Source organism: Cebus imitator, unplaced genomic scaffold (genome assembly GCF_001604975.1).
Source record: "Cebus imitator isolate Cc_AM_T3 unplaced genomic scaffold, Cebus_imitator-1.0 Scaffold534, whole genome shotgun sequence".
In the NCBI taxonomy this organism is placed as follows: domain Eukaryota; kingdom Metazoa; phylum Chordata; class Mammalia; order Primates; family Cebidae; genus Cebus; species Cebus imitator.
The window spans coordinates 211,875-236,269 of NW_016107849.1; the positions used below are offsets into that span (position 1 = coordinate 211,875).

At 43.2% G+C, this 24,395-nt stretch overlaps 1 protein-coding gene and 1 pseudogene across 1 annotated transcript in view; both read right to left on the bottom strand.

Moving 5' to 3' along the window:
• MCM6 (minichromosome maintenance complex component 6) overlaps positions 1-5,988 on the bottom strand; it is a 43,523-nt gene extending 37,535 nt beyond the window's left edge. The window contains exons 1-2 of the mRNA XM_017514697.2: positions 5,760-5,988; positions 1,321-1,467 (exon numbers count right to left, since the gene is read on the bottom strand). Coding sequence (XP_017370186.1) covers positions 1,321-1,467; positions 5,760-5,866 — 254 coding nt within the window. The 5' untranslated portion in view covers positions 5,867-5,988. The remainder of the gene's footprint in view (positions 1-1,320; positions 1,468-5,759) is intronic.
• On the bottom strand, positions 5,902-23,155 carry LOC108293357 (annotated as a pseudogene).
• Between the last annotated feature and the right edge of the window lie 1,240 nt (positions 23,156-24,395).

Here is a 24,395-nt window from a genome sequence, read left to right on the forward strand (position 1 = left end):
GCTGGGATTACAGGCATGCACCACCATGCCCAGCTAATTTTTTGTATTTTTAGTAGAGACAGGGTTTCACCATGTTGACCAGGATGGTCTCGATCTCTTGACCTCGTAATCCACCCGCCTCGGCCTCCCAAAGTGCTGGGATTACAGGCTTGAGCCACCGCGCCCGGCCCAGGCTTGATTTTCTACCTCGCCCTCATTTGTCAGTACTATAACTTCTACTGCTACATGCTTTTACAATAAACTCTGTTGCTTAATTAAGGTATGGCACAGCTGCTTCTATCACCAGCCTTGATTTTCTACCTCTCACTCATTTGTCAGTACTATAACTTCTACTGCTACATGCTTTCACAATAAATTGTTGCTTATTTAACCCTCCAATTATTCTTGATTATCAGCTGTGACTAGAAACACAGACAAATCCTCCATCTCCCAATCTACCAAGAAATGAACAAGACTGTGCCTCCTTATCCCTGGATTTTAATTTATCTTTCACAACTGTCCACAATTTATTTTAACCTGATTCTATTTCTACAGATTGTCACATTCATTTAATCCTGATACAAAGCCTTGTGTACAAAGATGTTTCTTGCTGTACATAACAATTCAAAACAAAAGCCTACTATTAAATATAATGTCTAAAATAGTATTTCTTAAAAAAACACAATTAAAACTATTAATATAATCTTAAGAAATTTTATATGAAATGGAGTAATTTCATAAACACAGAAAGACATCAAAATATAACAGAACATCCTCACAAAACTCTGCACTTGCAGACTTGGAAAGTTCCTGCAATTTTGTTGTAGTGAACCTGCTAATGATGTTGGTGGGATTACAAGTGTACAAGCAATTTAATTCTCTCTATTTTTCTCTATTTTCTAAATTTTCTACAATATATACATATTACTTTTATAAGCGGAAACAAAAGTGAACTTTAAGGGAACAAGAATTACAACGTCAATGCTGTAAAGATACCCCTAGTACAAGAACAGAACCCACACAAACACTTATTCCTGTGGGGGAAAAGGATCAATGGAATGACACAAAAGTTAGTAAGTACGGTTTTCCCTTGGGAAAACTATATGGAAAGCAAAGATTTTCAACTATTGTATTTGGAAAAAAAAGTTCAGCTCCACAAAGGCCTACGTGAAGTTCAGAGCAGTACTAAAATGACCACTGGCAGTATCCAAGGGCCTCTTCTCAGAGGGAAATAACTGTGAAAGCTGCCTTTCTGCTATATAAGTGAACACTCACAGTCTAAGAGCTGGCTTCCCAGGTTTCAACCCCCATTCAAAGTAAAGAAGATTAATATACCCATACCTATAAAACTCCTCTTGAATGGTGGTGGAAAGTTGCTGGTTAAATTGTTCCAGGTCCACAAAACTCACAACCAATGTGTTTCTCTCAGGACGAATCAGTTCCTCTGCTAATTGCAAATACTTAATTTCTCCATCGCTGCTCTGGAACCTGTAGGTACATGTGAGATGACTAGATTAAGGACACAGGTAATAAAAACCTGAGTGATTTATAATTCAGAATATTGGTTAAACTCCAACAACTGGCTCAGACAGGCTCATGTTTAGCAGTTCTGTAACTTGGGGCAAGTTACTTATCCCCTCTGATAAGGTTTGGCTGTGTCCCCAACCAAATCTCACCTTGAATTCCCACATGTTGTGGGAGGGACCCAGTGGGAGGTAAGTGAATCATGAGGACAAGTCTTTCCTGTGCTGTTCTCGTGATAGTAAGTAAGTCTCATGAGATCTGATGGTTTTAAGGAGAGGCGTTCCAGTCGGGTGCGGTGGCTCATGCCTGTAATCCCAGCATTCTGGGAGGCAGGCAGATCACGAGGTCAGATCAAGAGCATCCTGGCTAACACAGTGATACCCATCTCTACTTAAAGTACAACAAAATTTAGCTGGGTATGGTGGCATGTACCTGTAGTCCCAGCTACCTGGGAGGCAGAGGCAGGAGAATCATTTGAGCCTGGGAGGCAGAACTGCAGTGAGCCAAGATTGTACCATTGCACTCCAGCCTAGGCAACAGAATGAGATTGTCTCAAAAAAAAAAAAAAAAAAGAGTTCCTTTGCACAAAGTCTCTCTCTTTGCTGATGCCATCTATGTAAGACATCAGTGCCTTGCTCCTCCTTGCTTTCCACCATAATTGTGAGGCTTGTGAAACTCTAAGTCCAGTTAAACCTCTTTCTTTTGTAAATTGCCCAGTCTCAGGTATGTCTTTATCAGCAGCATGAAAGCAGACTAATACATCCTCTAAACATCCTTTTGTTATTCTTAAAAACAAAAACAAATTAGGACCTCAAGTCATCTCATAAAACTGCTGTGAAGATTAAATGAGAGAATGCTTGTAAAAGTAATGTGCACAATGTCTGGAAAACAGGAAAAGTAGGTCCTTGGATTGTAAATTAAAATTTTTTTTTGAGACAGTCTTGCTTTGTTACCCAGGCTGGAGTGCAGTGGCACAATCACAGCTCACTGCAGCCTCAACCTCTGGGGCTCAATGATCCTCCTACCTCAGCCTCCCGAGTAGCTGGGACTATAGGTACATGCCACCATGCCCAGGTAATTTCTGTATTTTTTGTAGAGATGGGATTGTCCCATGTTGCCCAGGCCAGTCTTGAACTTCTGGGCTCAAGCAATCCACCTGCCTCAGCCTACCAAAGTGCTGGGATTATATGTGTGAGTCAAAACACACACCCAGTTTCTTTCCTTTTTTTTTGTCACCCAGGTTAGAGGGCAGGGGCACAATCTCAGCTCACTGCAACCTCTGCCTCCCAGGTTCAAGTGATTCTCCTGCCTCAGCCTCCCAAGTAGCTGGTACTACAGGTGTGTGCCACCACACCTGTCTAATATTTTGTATTTTTTAGTAGAGATGGGGGCTTCACCATATTGGCCAGGATGGTTTTGATCTCCTGACCTGCCTCAGCCTCCCAAAGTGCTGGGATTACAGGTATGAGCCACCGCGCCCGGCCCTTTCATTTTTTTTTTTAAACCCCTGGCATGAGAGTAAACTAAGTATTTCTTGATTTAACATTTTTCAATCAAGAACTACTAACAACATCGACAATCCAACAAAACTACCAACTGTTCTTTTATAATCAAGATTGGAAAATGTTCCAAGAAATTCAGTCTTAAAACTAAAGATTCCATTTCTGTAGGGAATTTGCAAAATGATAGATTAGTAACAGATTTAAGAAGTAGAATAGAAATAAGAATACACAGAAATGAGGTGCTTCACTGCCCAGGACTTCAGGAAAATTGAAATATGCACAACAAATAAAGCTGCTGGTATTTTTCCTTCTAAAGCCCAAGCAGGGTATCATACAAATTTATTTTTTGTTCCTTTAAACAGAATATGCAGATTCACTTTAAGAAAAAATAAATTCCTCCTCCAAATACAGCAACAGCATGTTCTGACTCCTTAAAATATTTGTTAAACAACTATGTGCGAAGTCCTATGACAGTGGTATCTGAGGCTGAAAATGGCAGTGTTGTTCCTGCCTGCCCTAGGGTTAACTAACATCATCTGTTTAGGGAGTCAGACATGTAAACAATGAGGACAGACAAGAAAGATGGTCCTGTTAATGAGAAGAACAAGAAATGTGCTAGGGTAACAGAAACTAATTCTGCCTGAAGGAACAACTGTAAGAGTCATACATGTAAAAGGTGGCACTGGAATTCAGCTTCTGAAAGAGTTAAAAATTTCAAAGAAAAACAGGTGGTGAAGTGACTGATTACAGATGTTTGCAAGTATGTGATTAAGTCAGAGAAGATAGGGGAGAAGTGTGGATGATGACTGAGGCTGGTTTTGGAAGACAAACAGGAAAGAGTGGTGAAGAATGTAAACTTTATTCCACAAGCAACGGTGAATCAGTTGATTTTGCGATAGGGAGTTGGCATTTTTTTAAACAAAGTACAGGGATTATTTGTTTCATCATTATCATCTAGCTGCACAGTCAAGGCACTTACATTATGTGTTTAAACAAAACATTTATTGAAGAACCTTTGTAATGTGGTGCAGTAGGTAGGCAGAGTTGAGGATGGGATTTGACTGAGAGGTAAATACACTGCTGGAAGTAAATGAAAAACAACCCTGGGAGCCTAAGGAAGAAAGGATTAGTGCCTCTCAAAAAGGTGTACAAGGTTTCACAAAGGTGTGAATTTTTAGCTAGGTTTTGAAGGAGGAGCTGTCAGGCAGACAGTAACATTGTCATAGGAAGCGAAATGGAAATTAAACTATGGTTTTAGTATATAAAGATTTCATAAGATGGCAGTATTATTCACAATAGCCAAAAGGTGGAATCGACCTGCATCCATTGAATGGATAAGCAAAATGTAGTATATACAGGTTTAGCAGCCCTCATCTGAAAATCCAAATACAAAATTGTCCAAAATCTGAAACTTTTGAGTGCTGACATGATGTTCACTGGAGCATTTCAAATTAGGAATGCAACTGGTTAAGTATAATGCAAATACTCGAAATCTGGAAAAAAAAAAAAAAAAAAAAATCCAAGATACCAAACAGTTCTGGTCCCAAGCATTTCTAAAAAGGGATACTCAACCTGTACAATGTTATTTACCCTTAAAAAGGAAAATTCTGACACATGCTACCTCGCGGAGGAACCTTGTAAACATTATGCTAAGTGAAACCAGCCAGACACAAAAGGACAAACACTATACGATTCCACTTATATGAGGTACCTAGAGTAGTCAAACTCATAATGAAAGGAAGCAGAGTGGGGGCCGAAGGAGGGGGTAATGGAGGCGAGTTTGTGTTTAATGAGCACAGAATGCCAGTTTGGAAGATGAAAAGAGTTTGGAGATAGAGAGTGGTGACGGCTGCACGACGAGGTGAATGCCCTTAATGCCACTGGGCTGTACACTTAAAAATAGCTAAAATGGTCAACTTTGTTATGCATATTTTACAATAAAAATAATTTCATAAGCCATTCCAAACTGCTGACCCTTCAGCCTGTAGGTCGTGGTGTATGTGCTCTCGGAAAAGTAACCGGTGGGTGAGGCAGGTCAGGGAGGAGGCTGGGGTTAGGAGGCTAGGAGCCCAGAGGCACAGAAAAAAGAGGGGTAGGGTAAGGAAAGGAAGGCCAGAGGGAGAGGGGAATAAGGCACCCAGAACAAGGAATATGGTCAGCTACTTTACAGGGCAGGGCTCCGGCCCCAGCAGCTTTTTCTTTCTTTTTTTTTTTTTTCAAGCAGTTCCGAGCTAAGCTTACAGACCACAGTTCACGCTGAAACATTCGTCAGCACAGGAAGCGAGGGTGGCCCGGGCCGTGGGCGCCCCCAGCACCTGACTCCTGGCTGCGTGGCCCAGCAGGGCTCCGCCGGGATTCAGTAGCAGTTCGGCCTCCCACTCGACCCAGCCGCACCCAGTGGCCCAGTTACTTATCCTCAGCGAGCCCGGGTTTCCGCGCCGGTCACCGGGGACTGTGCAAATAGCGGGCTCACGGGTGGTGATCACCAAGTGACAGAAACAAAGCGCTGAGCACTGGGCACCAGCAACTTAGGGCTCGAGATAGGTTTTAGTCCTGAAAAAAACCCAGCCTGTCCCAGGCTCCTCGTGGCCGCAGGGCTCGGAGCCTAAAGTTGGGAGTGGGCGGGGTGGCGCTTCCCGGTCGTGCGACCCCCAGGTTCCCGAACGCCCGCGGGCCATACGGCCCCGCCCGGCCCCGATACCGCAGGTTCTGGAGGCTGGCGGCGGGGGAGGCCCCGCGCGCTCGCCGACTTACTCCTCCAAGAAGTCCAGGAACAGTTTCTGGCACTTCTCGGCCACCTCGTCGCGGACCTCCAAATGCTGGCTGCCGGCGCCCGGCTCCGCTGCCGCCGCGAGGTCCATATTTGCCTAGCGCCGAAAACTCGCCTACGCCACGCTCAATCGCCACAAGTCGTTTCTTTCCAGACGCTGCAGCTTTTCGCGCGCCGCCGCCGCTTCCGCCCCGCCCCCTCTCCGACTGGCACGGCCGGAACCAATCGTGACACAGGAACCGAAGATTTCGCGCCAAACCTGACCAATGAACGGCGTTCATTGGTCTCCCCAGGGCCCCGCCCACGGAAAGGGATTTCGCGCCAAATGCAAAGTCCTCCGGGGAATGCCCAGGTCTGCCTTTGCGCCTGCGCAGTGTGGCCGTGGCCCGCGGGTATTTTGGCTGCTGGAACACCTTAGAATCTGTTTTTAACCGAGTGGTTTTTCAAATGTTCTTTAAAACCTTTCACTGATATTAACTGAAGGATCGGAGTAAGACTCTATGGAAGAGAAAAATGAGTAAGATTCAAATCTCCAGCTTTTGCTGTCTAGTTGGAGGAAATAAGCTGGAAACCACAGGATAAAACCCTGTAAAAGAGTCAGACGTCTAAACAGCGCCTGAGTAAGGTGGCCCAATTATTATGGTGGTGCTGACCGAAGAAAATCAGCGAAATATTTGACACTGGCCAGGCGCGGTGGCTCATGCTTGTAATCCCAGCACTTTGAGAGGCGGAAGCCGGTGGATCGCCTGAGGCCAGGAGTTCGAGACCAGCCTGGCCAACATGGAGAAACCTCGTCTCTACTAAAAATACAAAAATTTGCCGAGCGTGGTGGCGCATGCTTGCAATCCCAACTACTCAGGAGCCCGGGGCAGAAGAATCGCTTGAACCCAGGAGGCGGAGGTTGCAGTGAGCCGAGATCGCACCACTGCACTCCAGTCTAAGCTACAAAGTGTGACTCCATCTCCAAATAAATAAATGAAAAACAGAAAGAAATATTTGACACTTGATTAATCTCCTTTTTCTTCAGATGAAGTCTCTGTCGCTCAGGCTTGAGTGCAGTGGCACAATTAGCTCACTGCCCGCCCACCACCATGTCGGGCTAAGTAGAGATAGGGTTTTGTCATGTTGGCCAGGCTGGTCTCAAACTCCTGACCTCAGGTGATCTGCGCGCCTCGGTCTCCCAAAGGCCTCCCAAAGCGCTGGGATTACAGGCATGAGCCACAGCGCCTGACTTTAATCCCCTTCTTAAAATGCACTATTGGCTTCAGTTCTTTTGTTCTTTCCACCATCTTTTCCTGACTTCTGTTTCACTTGGTTTTTCTGCCAACTCTTTGATTTCACTCTGTTTTTCTGCCACCTCGTTGGCTATTCTTGGTTAGCATCTTTTGTAGGTGCCTCTTCTTCAGCGAGTCTTTTAAATGTTCTAGTTCCAGAGCCTGCTTTTTCCATAAAGTCGTTCTTTTGGGTGACCCCTCTCACTCCCTTGGCAATAATGAACGTCTGGGTACTGATGATATCTATATATATTTTGTTTCACCAACCATTACCTTTCCTTGCCCTCTAAGACATTAAGAGAAATGGGGACCACTTCCAGTTTTTGAGGCTTCTAGCATAGTAAAAATACCTTTTCTTCCTTTTCTTGAGATGGGATCTTGCTATGTTGTGCAGGCTGCCCTTGAACACATGGTCTCCAGCAATCTGCCTGCTTCTGCCTCCTGAGTTGCTGGGATTTTTTGCCACCAAATCCAACTTATTAAAAAAATTTTAAAATGCCAAGCAGAGTGGACAGTAATTCTTTTAACGTGTACAAATACACTATTCACAAGATATTTACAGAGTTTAACAAAAATAATCAATGCTGATGTGTTGCAGTGCATCTGTAGTCATATGTATTACCTCATTTGAAAATGAACACTTGAGGCCCTGTGTCCTACAGCTCTTTACCAGCTCCAGAGTCTGCCTGCCTCCTGGACATTACCACTTGTACGTATTTTAGAAACCTTGAACTCAGCAGTGCGTCCTGGATATTCACAACCCTAGTGCACTAAGAACAGATCCACAAGCTATCTGGAAGCTAATCAGATTCTGCTCTATCCTCTCAAAAGGCCTCACTCTTTTCTTTCCCATTTTTCCTCTCCTCCGTTCCCTTCCTCTTCTATCCTCAGGATAGATTTCTCAGAACTAAAGGCCCATGTACAGAAGGAAAAAACCGAAAATGATAGTGCAGAGCTCTGGGCTAATTTTCGGCTATGTTCATTGAGAAACTCAAGGCTTCCTCTTCTCAGCTTCCATATGTCATAGGTGTTCCCTTCCTCCTTCAGACATGCATTCTGATCAGAACAGTAGATGAGGTCTGTAAGTGAGATTTGTGGGGATACTTTCCACAACAGGAAGAGGGTATGGGTTGTAGTATGAAACACCCCAAAAAGTTCTATACTGTCTGCATGCGCTGGTGCCCAGGCCTAACTGCTATCCTTAGAAAGGCCTGCTCACATTGGGAACTTGACTGGTAAATAATTCTCTATACTGATATAACACTATCCCCTAACTGTTAAGGATGGCTCATTGTACCTAAACTGTATGAACAATGTGGTTTATGCTGAATACCTGGTATTCTGGAATTTTTTTTTTTTTTTTTTTTTTTTTTTTTTTTTTTTTTTTTTTTTTTTTTTTTTTTTTTTTTGAGACAGGGTCTTGCTGTGTTACCCAGGCAGTTCAGTGACACAATCGCAACTCATTGCAGCCTCGGACCTCCTGGGTTCAAGTGATTCTCCTGCCTCAGCCTCCCGAGTAGCTGGTACTACAGATGCATGCCACCACACCTGGCTAATTTTCATATTTTTTGTAGAGATGGGGTTTTGCCATGTTGCACAGGTTGGTCTCGAACTCCTGGGCTCAAGCAATCCTCTAGCCTTGGCCTCACAGTGCTGGGATCACAGGTGTGAGCCACCATGCCAGGGCCTCCATGATTTTTTTTTTTTTTTTTTTTGAGACAAGGTCTTGCTGTGTCACCCAGGCTGGGGTGCAGTGACACAATCATGGCTCACTGCAGCCTGGGCTCAGATGATCCTCCCACCTCAGCTCCCAAGATGTGCACCACCATGCTCAGCTAATTTTTATATTTTTTGTAGAGACAAGATTTCAACATGTCACCCAGGGTGGTCGTGAACTCCTGGATTCAAGCAGTCCTTCCAAAGTACTGAGATTACAGGTGTGAGCCACTGCACCCAGCCACCCATGATTCTTTTAAGATATTATTTTAGAATAGCTTTAGATTTACCAAAAGTTGCAAAAGATAGTATAGAATTTTCAAATACACCTTGTCTATTTTCCCTTACTGTTAATATCTTACACTCTTTTAATACATTTATTACAACTCAGGAACCAACTATGGTATGTTAGTATTAATTAATATTGCACACTTTATTCAGATTTCACTAGTTTTTCCCTAATGCTCTTTTTCTCTTCCCAGATCTCATCCTGATGCCACATTACACTTAGTGGTCATGTCTCCTTAGACCCTTTTGGCTTGTAACAGTGTCTCAGACTTTCTGTGGTTTTAATGCCATTGACAGTTTTGAGGAGTGCTAGTCAGATATTTTGCAAAATGTCCCTGAATTGGGATTTGTCTAATATTTTTCTTATGATTAGACAGTGATTATGGATTTGGGAAGGACGATCACAGAGGTAAAGTAAACTTCTTACCATTACCTTATGATTTTGAAGCAAATCTCAGACATTGTATCATTTCATTTGTAGATATTTCAGAATGATTTTCTAAAATATAAGGGCTCTTTTTCCTGAGACATATTTTTAGCTGGGAAGGAAACGTCCTTCAAACAGCTGTAGCAGTGCAGGTTAGTAATGCTCATCATTTAAAATCTAACTGTAATATTTTCCAGAATCACTGATATATCAACTTACACTGAATAAAACCAGCAGATTAAAAAGTTATATGATTTATTGTGGGTGGTGTGCAATATTCAATAAGATATTTCTCAAATTATATTATGAAATCTTTTCTTTTAATGCAGTCAACCCTCATCTTATAAAATATTTGGTATATTTTACATTTTTAGTTTCTTGAGACAGCATTTCACTCTGTCACGCAGGCTGGAGTGCAGTGGTGCAATCACAGCTCACTGCAGCCTTGACCTCCTGGGCTCAGGTGATCCTCCCACCTCAGCCTCTCCAGTAGCTGGGGCTACAGGTGTGCACCACCATACTCAGCTAATTTTTGTATTTTTTGTAGAGATGAGGTTTCATCATGTTCCCCAGACTGGTCTCAAATTCCAGGGCTCAAGCAATACTCTTGCCTGAGCCTCCCAAAGTGCTGGGATTACAGGCATGAGCCATTGTGCCCAGCCTGTTCTACTTCTTATTAACAACAAGAACAAAAAGTGTATGCTAGCTGCTAACCAGATTTTAGCAGGATGACTTTCTTCTTAATTATTTAAATAGGCAGTTTGATTTCTAACAAAATAAGTTTGACTATGATGTCTAACAAAATAAGTGGAAATAATGGTAATTTTTTGTTATTTTTATATAATTCTTAGTTTTTTCCAAAAGCTGAACACCAGAATTCTATACACACACACACACACACACACACACACACACACACATGCACACAATGACAGTTACTTTTGTGTGCTAACCTGAGAAGATCATGGGCTGCCCAGATTAAATATTATTTCTGCTTATGTCTGTGAGGGGTTTCTGGAGGAGATTAGCATTTAAGTAGATGGATTCTGTACAATAGATTGGCCTGCCCAGTGTGAGTGGGCACCATCCAATCCATAGAGGGCCTGAACAGAAAAAACAGCAGAGGAAAGCGGAGTTTGCCCTCTTTTTCCTGCCTTACTGCCTGAACTGGGACATCTCATCTTCTGCCTTCAGATGAGATTTATACCATCGGCTCCCCTGGTTTTCAGCCCTTCAGATTGAACCATCCACCAGCTTTTCCTGGGTTATGCCAGCTCATAGGATTTCCCAGCCTCTGTAACTGCATGAGCCAATTCCTTGTAATAAATCTGCCTCTCTTTCTCTCCTATTGGTTCTGTTCTCTGAAGAACATGGCTAATACACCCACTTTTAACTTTCATATACTCCTCAACTCATAATAACCTATCATTTTAAATATACCTTACATTATATTATACATTAAGAAATATGAAGTTGCATACAAATTTACTCTTTTTTTTATAGCTACCATAAAATGCTTTTACGTTACCCTTAAGATCCTCCCAGGTTCTTATTGTCTCTCATTCCAGCTCCATGTGAGTGGGCTCTGAGTGCTCGATGATGACTCTTGCCCTCTGTGGCTCCCAGGCTTCTCTGTTGTCCCCATTGAGGAACTGGCTCATGCCTCTCAGAAGCACCCTCCTCTCAGAAGGAGAGAGGGAGTTAAGGCCCTGGAGAATCTTTGACATTGGTCAAAGGCAAAAGTCAGTGATTAAATTTCTGTTTCTTTCTCTCTCTCTCTCTCTCTCTCTCTCTCTCTCTCTCTCTCTTTCTCTTTCTCTTTCTATCTTTTTGTTGTTATTGTTGTTGTTTTGGAGACTTGCTCTGTCTCTCAGGCTGGAGTGCAGTGGCACAATCTTGGCTCACTGCAACCTCTGCCTCCTGGGTTCAAGCTATTCTGCTTCTTCAGCCTCTGAAGTAGTTGGGACTACAGGCGTGTGCCACTACATCCGGCTAATTTTTTTGTATTTTTAGTAGAGACAGGGTTTTACCGTGTTACCCAGGATGGTCTCTATCTCCTGACCTCATGATCCACCTGCTTCAGCCTCCCAAAGTGCTGGGATTACAGGTGTGAGCCACCACTCCTGGCCAAATTTCTTCTCTTTAACCAATCCTCTGCAGATGGATATTTAGGTTAGGTTATTTGCTTTCTGCTCCCTCATTAGAAATAACAGTGCAATTAGCATCTTTGCAGGTTACATTTCTGGAAGAGCTAGTCCTGGGTGAAAGAGTATGAACATTTTATGTTTTCATAAACTACCCAATTGCTTTTAAATAAGGTCATATCAATTCATTCTCTTATCAGTGGACATGGCATTTTCATTTTAAGTAAAATAAGAGCCTTGAGGCAAATTGATTAAGTTTCGACCTTAGAATTACAGGTTTCAGTCTGTCAGTGGGAAAAGATTATTTGGGGATTAGAAGCTTCCTGATGTCTCTAAAATCTCAGCAATTCCCACACTGCTCCATTCATTCATTTATTCAGTCATACTCTGTGTCAAATACTGTGATAAGTACTAGTGACATTGTAGTGAACAAAACAGACAAAAGTCCCTGCTTCTCATGGAGCTTACATTCTAGGGGCTGAGGTGTAATGGAACACACTAAGAGAGTTTTGTACAATTCATTCCTTCTTGATTTCAAGCCTCAACAAGAAAATCACTTCTGTTATTATAATATAGAGCCCCAAAATCACCCAGTATTTCACAGAGATATAAAACCAATCTCCATGGCTTGAGATCGAAAAAGAAAATTTCACATCCCACTCTTCAAGACATAAAAGAGATCTGGGCCAGGTGCGGTGGCTCACACCTATAATCCCAGCACTTTAGGAGGCTGAGGCAGGTGGATCATGAGGTCAAGAGATCGAGACCATCCTGGCCAACATGGTGATGACCCCAACTCTACTAAAAATACAAAAATTAGCTGGGCATGGTGGCACATGCCTGTAGTCCCAGCTTCTTGGGAGGCGGAGGCAGGAAAATCGTTTGAACACAGGAGGCGGAAGTTGCAGTGAGCTGAGATTGCGCCAGTGCACTCCAGCCTGGTGAAAGAGCAAGACTCCATCTCACAAAAAAGAGAGAGAGAGAGAGAGAGAGAGATCTATACTCCTCATGTGCAGTTGTAGCAGGCTGCACAGGCAGCGTGGGTTGACCATCACTTTCATTAGCCCCAGGAGACATCCTAGAAATAGCAGACCATTAAGTCTCATATATGGTCCATGAAAAAAAAAAAAAAAAAAAAGCAGACCTTTGGGTTGACAGACACTCAGAAAAAGAGGCACTTACAAGCAATTCAGGTGGAACCAAATGAAACAGTTTCTCTGATCTGAATGCAAGTTATTCTAAAGTAATTAAAACATGAAACAAAATAACCAAAAAGAGCCCATGGCACTCTCAGCAGTTGTAGAGAGGATTGTATGAATGGTGGCAGCTTTGTTGAAAGCATTTAGTTGCACAATGTGTGGCAGCCATCAAGGATGGCTAGTTTGATTCCTAGCATGACTTCAACTAAAATGTCCAAGGGCATGGTATGTGGGGGTTTTGTTATGTTCCTAATTAACAAGAATGAAGGGCTGATGGGTTCTACGATACGATATGTCTCAGGGTGTGCATTCTGTCCTTCAGTCCTTCCGTCCATCCTTCTGTTGGAATATCCTGCAGTGGGCAGCCATGTTTGTGGATAGGACTTCTGGAAACTTACAGCCTAATGGTGGAGGCAGGATATGAACAAAACTACAATTTGCAGAGTGATATGCTACTGTACTAAAATACATAAAGCATAAAGTGACATCAAAGTACAAGGTTACAGTAGAAATAAAAGATAAAGGATCATAACTAGGATATTTACTGTAAAAAAGAGATAATCTATTGAGAGGCAAAAAAAATCACTGATTTCTTATTTTATAGCAAATTATAATTTTTAAAATTGTAAATAATATACATTCATTGAAGGAAAGCAGAAATATAGAAAAGGAAAAAGAATAAAATCACCCCAAATTGTACCACACAGAAATATTATTTAACATTTTGATGAGTTTCATCCTTCCATATGAAATACACTATTGTATAAGCTGCTTTTAAAAGAAATTCAGGCTGGGTGCAGTGGCTCACGCCTGTAATTCCAGCACTTTTGGAGGCCAAGGCAGGCAGATCATTTGAGGTCAGAAGTTTGAGACCAGCATGGCCAACAGGGTGAAACACTGCCTCAACTAAAAATACGAAAATTAGTCGGGTGTGGTTTTATACACTTGTAATCCCAGCTACTCGGGAGGTTGAGGCAGGAATACCTTGAACCTGAGAGGCAGAAGCTGCAGTGAACTGAGATTGTGCCACTGCACTCCAGCCGGGGTGACAGAGATCTTGTCAGAAAGAAAGAAAGAGAGAGAGAGAGGGAAAGAAAGAAGGAAGGAAGAAAAGAAGGAAGGAAGGAAGGAAGGAAGGAAGGAAGGAAGGAAAGAAGGAAGGAAGGAAGGAAGGAAAGAAGGAAAGAAGGAAGGAAGGAAGGAAGGAAAGAAGGAAAGAAGGAAGGAAGGAAGGAAGGAAGGAAGGAAGGAAGGAAGGAAGGACAACAATATATCATGAATATCTTTTCAGTTGATAATATATTTCTGCGTTATTTTAATGACTATGTCTGTTACTATAAAGACCATTCATGTAGTATATTTTTACAAATTTAAATCTTTAGATAATTTTGATGAGAAATTAATGAGTCAAAAGGGAGTCACATCTTAATACTATATATCTATATATTTTTTGAGACAGAGTTTCACTCTTAAGCCCAGGCTGGAGTGCAATGGTATGATCTTGGCTCACTGCAACTTCCGCCTCCTGGGTTCAAGCGATTCTCCTGTCTCAGCCTCCCGAGTAGCTGCGATTACAGTTATGCGCCACCATGCCCGGCTATTTTTGTATTTTTAGTAGAGACGGGGTTTCTCCATGTTGGTCAGGCTGGTCTCAAACTCCCGACCTCAGGTGATCTGCTTGCCTTGGCTTCTCGAAGTGCTGGGATTACAAGCATGAGCTACCGCTCCCGGCTTTGTGTGTGTTTTAGTAGAGATAGGGTTTCACCATGTTGGCCCGGATGGTCTCAAAGTCCTAACCTCAGGTGATCCGCCCATTTCAGCCTCCCAAAGTGCTGGGATTACAGGTGTGAGCCACCATGCCTGGCTGGACTGTACATCTTAAAACAGTTACTGAGTTAATGAATAGACCAAGTTTGGAGGTGGTGCCCCTGCCTTGCACAATAACACCTCCAAGCAGGCACCTTGGTTGAGCCTTCAAAAGGCCCTTCTATCACCCTATAAGTCATGAAGCTTCTGGGCAGTTCAGTGAGTAATAGGATCACTGTCAGGAGCTCAGTTGAGCTGGGAGAGTGAGCTGTCAGAGTAGCTGATTAAAGCAATAAGCCAAAAATGAACGAGTGAAGACTTTAATCACTTACTTCGATGGTAAAAGTGAGTTTAAAGCTGGAGAAAGCGCTGACTCCTGCTTCATTTCCCTCATGAATCGATGCAGTGGATGAGGGGGATCAGCACAGGCATGGGGGGGCTCTTGGGCAAAAGGCTTCAGCAGTTTTATGGAACCTGGAGTGGGGAGAGTTTGGGGTACAAAAGTCCTAGGTGCTCAGATTGGGGAAAAAGTGTCTTCAAATTCTTCCTCCTCCCCCAGTAAGGAGACCTCAGCAGAGGAGGCCAAGGAGGACCTCTCCTTAAGGTCTCAGATGGTGACCCAGAGACAAAGGCACCAGACTAGGAATGGAAATGCATGAAGAGCGTGGCTGGCCAGGGAAGCCTGAGTTCTTGACTACAACTTCCTTTAGAAACCAGAATGCACTGACTGTGCACCACCAATGGTGTGGAGAGGGCAGCTTTCCCTGTGAGGCCTGACAGGTAAAGTCTTTGTAATTGCTTATGGTCAGACCTGAAAAATCACAGATAGGTGTTTAACCAAGGGCCAGATTCTCAACCCATAGATCCCATGGCATTGTGCAGATTGCTTTGCTGTAAGGTGGGACTCTGAGTCTGAGTTGTAGGGGTTTCCATATTGGTGCATCTAACTTTCTAAACACCGCTACTAGATGAGACCTTGAAGGCAGAAAATGAAAACCCATAAAACATGTGCTGAGCCCAGTAAAGGTGAATTGCTGCTGCAGTTTGGAAGTCCAGTGTTATCAACTTGCTAAGAAGTGAGTGGTTGCTTTCCTCCAGGGATGGTGCCGCACTGAGGACTTGGCATTGAGTTCTGTTGTTGGCAGATAGGATATTTGGCAGTGAGAGAAACTAGATCAGTCTCAGTGAATGGGAACTCACGTTGGGCCCATAGCCTCCATCCCTGCCATCTGCTACTTTCATGAGACTGTTGCACTAGACTTGCGGTGAGTGATGACAGAGGCAGGTTGACATTGAATGGTCAAGTCATTCTGTCCACCAGAATTCCATGGTGGATATTCTCTGGTGAGTGTTCTCATATGATACTAAGATCTTTACTTTTTGTTCCTACTTCTGTAGTTCCACCCATATGATTTTTGGGCAAGCTTCCTTGCCCCTAAATTTCCAATCTTTCTCTTTCTGGGCCCCTGACTAATTAGCCTAGCCATTCACTAATGTCCACAAATGTATGTGTGTTCCTCTTTCCTTGGGCCGCTTCCCTTTCCATGCAAAATACCTAACCAGAGGCACTGCCCATTGGAAGGATTTTAAATCTTTCTAGGCCACCCTTAAATGGCTGTAGTATAATAGTAGCAGCTACTTACCAAGTCAGCCCAACCATGAAACAAACATGGCCCTTTTCATCCTCTGCCAGCTGGACTCAAGGGAGCTTCCTGTGTCCCCTCTTCCTCCAACTCCAAACATGGCCATAAGTTTGAGCTGAGAAAGAGAACAGAGCCAACAGTGGTGATGACAGGGAATTCCAGGAGTCCTGATTATTATCCAGCTTACTTGCGTCCTTCCTACTCATGCCTAATCCCAAGTGTGCCAACTACTATCTTTCTTGTGTGTGAGACAGAGTCTCACTCTGTCACCCAGGCTGGAGTGCAGTGGTATGATCTCTGCTCGCTGTAACACCTCCTCCCAGGTTCAAGCGATTCTCGCGCCTCAGCTTCTGGAGTAGCTGGGACTACAGGTGTGTGCCACCACGCCTGGCTAATTTTTTTATATTTGTAGTAGAAACAGGGTTTTGCCTTGTTGTCCAGGCTGGTCTCGAACTCCTGACTTCAAGTGATCTATCCACCTCGGCCTCCCAAATTGCTGGGAATATAGGCATGAGCTACTGCGCCTGGCCACCAACTACTATCTTATGATGCTTTTAGCCCTTGTAACTGGGTAAGTCTGTAAGAACTCAGCACACAATGGGAAGATCTGGCTGCACAGTCACTATAATTAGGTGCTCTATCTCCACCAGGGCCCTGTAGCCAGCCAGGGTCTATTTTCTGAATGGTGTATAGTTCTCTGCTGCAGATGGCATAGTCTTACTCCAGAACCTAGGAGGTCTCTGTTGTGATTCTCCTACTGGGGCCTCCTATAAACTCCACATGGCATCAATTCCTACCATAGACACCTTTAGTAGCATAGGGTCTGCTGCTTGAACCACAGCCTGGAACTGGTTTAGAGCACTCTCCTGTGCTAGATACAGCTCAAAACTGATAGCACTCCATGTAGATGGGTCAGAGTAGTGTTCTTTGAAGGTTCTGTTCGATAGTTATTTAGTTATTAGTTCCATGTATTCTGGACTTGGGAGTGCAAAGTAACCAATACATTTTTATTATTGTAACACTTTTTGAATGTCTTACAAAAAGTGAGGCACTGTAAAATGTTATTTATTGAATAAATCTCTTTTCAATCATGATATAGCTTGGATATTTGTCCCTTCCAGATCTCATGTTGAGATGTAATTCCTAGTGTAAGAGATGGGGACTAGTGGAAGGTGGATCATGGGGGCAGGTCCCTCAAGAATGACTTAGCACCATCACCTTGGTGATAAGCAGGTTCTCGCTCTGAGTTCATGTGAAGTCTGGTTAAGCCTACGGCATCATTGCCCTCTCTCTTCCTCCCATGTAACATGCCTGCTTCCCCTTTGCCTTCCACTATGATCATCAGTTTCTTGAGGCCCTCACCAGAAGCAAATGCTGGCACCATGCTCCCTTACAGCCTGTATTAGAACCATGAACCAATTAGTTCTCTTTTCTTTATAAATTACCCAGTCTCAGGTATTCCTTTATAGCAACGCAAAAATGGCCTAATACAATTCACAACACCAAACCAGCACAGTGCATTCTACAGCTATTGCTGTAGAAATGGTAGACTTTTTTTTTTTTTTTTCACTGAGATGGAGTTTCGCTCTTGTTGCCCAGGCTGGAGTGCAATGACATGATCTTGGCTCACCACAACCTTTGCCTCCCAGGTTCAAGCAATTCTCCTGCCTCAGCCTCCTGTGTAGCTGGGATTACAGGCATGTGCCACCATACCCGACTAATTTTGTATTTTAGTAGAGACAGAGTTTCTCCATGTTGTCAGGCTGGTCCTGAACTCCTAACCTCAGGTGATTGGCCTGCCTCAGCCTCCCAAAGTGCTGGGATTACAGGCATGAGCTACTGCTCCTGGGCAGAAAAGGTAGACTTTTAAAGACAAAGGCAAGGAATTCCAATAAGCAAATCTTCCTTTAGGATGCTCTTTTATGACAGGTTTCTTCAGAAACATCCAAGAAATGTTTTACGTTCCTATCACCTTAAAATAATAAAAAATTAAAAAAAAATAAATCCCAGAACCTTTAGCATTTCAAATGATAAATCTATATAGGCATTTTCAAAATTCATTTTGTATATGTGTTTATCCCTACCATATTTGCTTGCCTTGTTGATTATTCTGGTGACAATAATAAGAACACAAAGGAATTTCAGAATTAGCATTTTAATGCTTCTCATAAGTAAAAAAAATCAATTGAGTCTCATTCTGAAGGAAATGTTAAATGTACTATGTGGAGACTGGCTGATAACCAGTCAGCCGCACTAAAGCTGAGTGTGGATGTCAGCTGTTTCTTTGCAAAGTGGAAATGATAGCTCTCCCAAATTGGACCCAGTGACAGTCCAGATGCAGGAGTCTGTTATGAAATAAAGCAGGTTCTAAATTACTCTAAGAAAGAAGACAACAGCTAATCTTATTTAATTCCAGAAACTTGTCTCTCTCTTTTTTTTTTTTTTTAGAGACAAGCTCTTGTTCTGTTTCCCCAGCTGGAGTCAGCTTACTTCAGCCTCGAATTCCTGGGCTCGAGCAATCCTCTTGCCTCAGCCTCCTGAGTAGCTGAGACTACAGGCACATGCCACCATGCCCAGCATTTTTTTTTTTTTTTGGTAGAGACAGGGTCTTGCTATGTTGCCCAGGCTGGTCTTGAGCTCCTGACCTCAAGCGATCCTTTTCTTTCAGCCTCTCAAAGTGTTGGGATTAAAGGCGTGAGCCACTGCGCCTGGCTAGCAATTTTTTTTTTTTGAGACAGAGTCTCACCCTGTCTCCAGGCTGGAGTGCAGTGGTGTGATCTCAGCTCACTGCAACCTCCACCTACTGGGTTCAAGTGATTCTCCTGCCTCAGCCTCCCAAGTAGCTGTGACTATAGGCACCTTCCACCACACCCAGCTAATTTTTGTTTTTTTAGTAGAGAGAGGGTTTCACCATGTTGGCCAGGATGGTCTTGATCTCTTGACCTCATGATCTGCCCGCCTCAGCCTCCCAAAGTGCTCCCAAAGGCGTGAGCCACTGTGCCTGGCCAGCAATTTTTAAATATGAATTGCTGCATAATCCTCTCTTCTGTGTTAGAGCAGATTTATAAGAATATGCATTCAAAGATCTATCTGACTAAATAAGTTAAAAAGTAGAAGAGTTAATTTGGAAATTTCTATAATAGATTTGACTAAATTAGAAAAATGAATAACTATTTTGAAGCCGAAATAATCCATCAAAATATGTAATCTACTTGTTTTTACAAGCAGATGGGAAAAAGGAAATTGGTTTAAAATGTTACTGCTTTCAGACCTCTGAATGCATATACTATTTGGATATGTACATATAGCTTTTTTGAACAGTATAATATGTTATCTAGGTCAGGGTTCTGGTCAGAAACATATGGCACACTCAAGTAAAATGTGCTTGAAGAGTTATGTAAAGAAGCCATAAAGATCTGGAAGGCTTTAAAGGAAACCAGAAAGGATTGGTGAAGTACCCTAGAGCCAGCAACCATAGGAAGCTACTACCAACGCTAGGTCTGAAGGAGCAGAGAGGGAGCAGCGAGTGGGGCCTAAGAAGCAGCTATACTTGTAGAGAGGAGGTTGTGGCTTTCAGGAGAGGAAAACAGCTATGGCCAAATGTGGTCCAGCAAAGAAGGAAAATAAACATCCTGACCTTTCTCTTCTCCCTCCATCTGATCTGTTGGTGTTTTCCAATGACCAAACACAATTAGAAGCCACTGGGGAAGGTGCTTGGTTGATGCAGTCCCTAGAGGTTGGCCTCACAGGACACACAGCAGAGTGGAAAAGGGCAGTAAGTAGAGAACGGAAGGGGCAAACAGAGAATGCCCAGCTCACAGGAAGAGCTTTCAATTACAATGAACACACATATAGGTAGTCTTTGCTTTGGGTGGTTCTGATATGTATTTTATTTTCAGTTACCACTGTTTAGTTAAATTACATCAGTCCCCCAACGTGGTTCAAAATTTCAGTTACCATGGTATATTAATTGTGAGTAATTGCATAAAATTCACTTCACTCTCACCTATTCAGGTCACAAATTACTCTGTAAATAACAGATGTGTAAAAGTCACTGATCAGCTACGCCACTTCTTTCAAAATCTATTGGTGATCAATGTACATATTATTCAGTTCTGCACAGACAGCAAAGTGTGTAGTTGTGTTGCCTCCATGTCTCCCCCTGAGGATTCCATATGCTATTTTACAAAAATAGATATTCAAAAAAGGGCACAGTGCAGCAAAGGAACAAAATATGTTAACTTCGGAAGTGAAATTTGCATCAACCATAAATGAAGTTGCAGAAGAAATAGCTGAGCATGGGAGTGTTGACACTGCCACCTTTTGAGAAACTCCAGGTATATAGCCTTAAGAACTTACCGAAGACAAACTTATTGACATAAATGAGGAAAGCGGTTGTGATGGAAAGGACGAAGATTTCCTAGATGAAGTGACAATAGCAAAAAAACTTCACATTTAAAATATTTTGAAGAGATTTCATGGTTTTGAAAGCACAACAGAGAAAATGTTGGAAGCTGATCTGAATTTAGGATGGAGTAGGACAATTAACCAAAGCCTGGAAGAAATGGTCACCCCAAGCTGGGTACAGTGGTGCATGCCTGTAGCTGCAGCTATTCAGGAGGCTGAGGCAGAAGACTAAGGCAGAATATTCAGCAAGGCAAGCAAACATGATGTGACTAAACACATGGTTTGAACTGCAGGTTGAGCCCTGGAGTTCAAGACCAGACTGAGCAACATAGAGAGGCCCTGTCTCTTAAACAAACAAACAAACAAACAAGCAGTCAATCTATAGTGAAAGTTATACCACAGGAAGAAGCGAAGCATTGTTCAAACTACTCTTCATAATTTTTTTTTACAAAGGCATAAACCACTTTAATTTTCAATGTTTCTAATGTTTTAAATTATAGTACACTAAATAAATATTAGTTTCTCTATTTTTTCATTTCTCTATATTCTTATAACCAGCAGTAAGGGAATTTTTAACATTTGACAGAGATTTTTAAAGATCTAGGACAATCATATTTTACCCTTTGAATATTAACATTGCTTTGCATGGCCATTTTTATGGTCCCACATAAATGTGCAAAGTGAGGACTTCCTATACTGGGCTTTTCAATGGCTCATTAACATTCTACAATATGGATATACCATCATTTCATCCTCTACTAGTTGACATTTAGGTTGTTTGCATTACTTTCTCTGGTATAAACAATGCTGCAATAGATATCCTCAAACACATCTTTTTATACACCTGTATTCTTAAGATACTTTTTTTTTTTTTAAGAGATGGGGTCTTGCTCTGTCACTGAGGCACTGAGGCTGGAATGAAGTGGTGCACTCATAGCTCACTGCAGCTCTGGGCTAAGTCTAGTCACCTGCCAGCCTTGGCAGTTCCCATCCCCGCAGAGCACCCCAGCACCACTCACCTGAGGAAGCGGCTCTGTGCAACACAGCCCCAGGCTGAGGGCCCACCAGAAGCACTCAGCTGCCAACCTGGAAAGGAGTAAGTGCCTACAACTTCAGCTGAGCCCCAAGTGGTGACATCTTCCAGCAAGGCAAGGGCATCAGCACCTCACGCCCCTGTTTACAGGCCCCTCACCTGAGCCACTGCACCTTCTCTTGGATGAAGTGCATGCCCAGCGGTGGGTCAGCTCCAGGTACAGTCTGTGCCGATGATGCAGGTAGTCCAAATACAGGCATGGGTGTCTCCTTGGGAGTGGCCTTCTCCATCTGGATGCCCTCGGGCTGCTCATTGAAGGAGGTGGTGGAGCTGATCTTGGGCCTCACCATCAGGGCTGCCTGCAGGGCCCTGTCATAGTCCTTGCCATTGACCCTGTTCCACCTACTGTGGTCATTCCAGGGCTGGATGCTGGTGTCCGTGCAGCCAGGCCCCACACTGGAGTGAACATGAGGTTGTTGGCATCACAAAAATTCTCCACAGCTTTCCAGTTCTGATGGGAGGAACCCAAGGATAAACCATTGGAGACAAAGTAGGTGCACATGTCGTCAAACCCCAGGACGTCGTGGGTGTGGCCCTCCTCCACCAGCAGTGCTCTGAAGACCCCAAATTAGGGCCAGGCCTCAAGGGATGTCAGATATGAGTCATAGATATAAAAGAGTTGGTGGGGAGGCTTTTGACCATGCTGTTCTTACAGGGATAAAATGCACCATGGAAGCCATACATGTCAATGATGTACTTGATATTGTCACATACAGTGATGTCATCCCAGCCTTGCGGGGTTGGATGTGGATGTGCGGTTGAATGAGGATCCAGCCACCTGGATGTTGCACTGATGGGTGGTGTCCAAAATGTCGGGCACCAGGTCATCTGAGGGTTCCCTGTGACCATCAGCCATACCAGGTGAATAGCAGGAAGGGACCAGGATGTTGGGGTCCCAGGAACTGTAGGGGTGTCTGTGTAGAAGCTGGAGCCCAACTCATCTGGGGGACTGTGGTGGCTGTGGGGGCAGCTGGCCGAGATCTTGGGGTCCCAGTGAATGTAGTGGGCCTTTTGCGGAGGGCTCCGGTATCATGAGTGGTAGGTGTGCAGGTCCGAGTGGATGCACAGGCTTTGCCCAGAGCCTCCTCCAGGTGTTGCTCCAAGGGCACAAGCTCCAGACCTGGGCCCAGTGCCAGGAGTGGCCACTCTTGCCCACCTCCCACGGTGCAAAACCACGTTGTTTTTTCTAATAAGATGGTCAGGTTTTTCATTGGTCGAATAACCTGCAATATAGTGAATGGACAGGTGAGTATTTGGAAGATCCTGTGCAGCTTTAGGAGCAGAAGACTCATTCCTGTAAGTGGTGGGAGAGAGAAGCAGGCCTGGGGGAGGGAGGGTTGAAGCTTTGCCCGAGTCTGATGAGCTAAATGGACAACGTTTCATGGCTGAGCAAGGGGAAGAAATGGCAGATATAGCCCATCTAGAGACAGAACATCAGGGGTTCTGCCGTACTGATGAGATAATGTAAGACACTGTGAAAAAAATATACAACCTTGGGAACCCAAACTCACTAAGCCAAAGGAAAAGCTAAGCTTGGGAACTGAGTCACACAAACAAAAAACCTTTTTGTTTCCAGATGGTGGTAATTTCACATGCTTACTTTATCTTATGTAAAATATAGATTTAGTGAGCTGAGACAAATGCACAACTGACTTTCCTCCTACTCCTTTATTTTCACATGTAAAATGCAGATTCACTGAGCCCTAAGCAAAGCCTCACGAGAATGTATTCACTTGTCTTACTGCCTACCCTCCCTCCTTTTTTTCCTCCCCCACCCCCCACCCTGCTTGCCTTTTCCCCTTTAAATATTGAAGTTCTCCAAATCTTCTTTTAAAAAGCATGGGTCACAGATCCAAGTGTAACTTGTGTTTTATTTCCCAGGCACATCCTCAACCTTGGCAAAATAAACCTCTAGTCAGCTGAGATCTGCCTCAGTCACTTTTTGGTTTACAATTAAACAAAGGACTACTTTGACTGGTGAGTTAGTCAATCATTTGTGCAGATGTTGACATTTGGCAGAAAGTAAAAAAAAAAGTTTGTATTCATCTAAGTCTATCTGACTTTTGAGAAACAGATGCAGCAGAGAGCAAATACAACTCAAAATTTAGAGAAAGCTTCAAGTGCCAGCCAACTGAACTGAAACAGAAATTAGGAGAATGTTGTATTTTCTACGTGACACTGCCTTTGGTGTCTAAGTCTATAACCATAGCCCAGAAACAGAAAACAACCACCAAAAAAAACCCAGGCTATTTTAATGGCCTAATACTTCCAGATCCTAACATATAGAATATTAAAAATAAAAAAATAAAATAAAATAGAAAAGAAAAAAAAATAAAGATTTCCAGAGATCACAGGGGCCTATGTTAAAAAATCTATTCTTATCTAACCCATCTGTATAGTAATTATATATACACTCACTTAAAAATATCAGTTAGGGCCAGGTACGATGGTTTATGCCTGTTATCCCAGCACTTTGGGAGGCCAAGGAGGGCGAATCAAATGAGGTCAGGAGTTTGAGACCAGCCTGGCCAACATGGTAGAACCCCATCTCTACTAAAAATACAAAAAAACAAAAACAAAAACAGGCAAAGGACATGAACAGACGCTTCTCAAAAGAAGACAT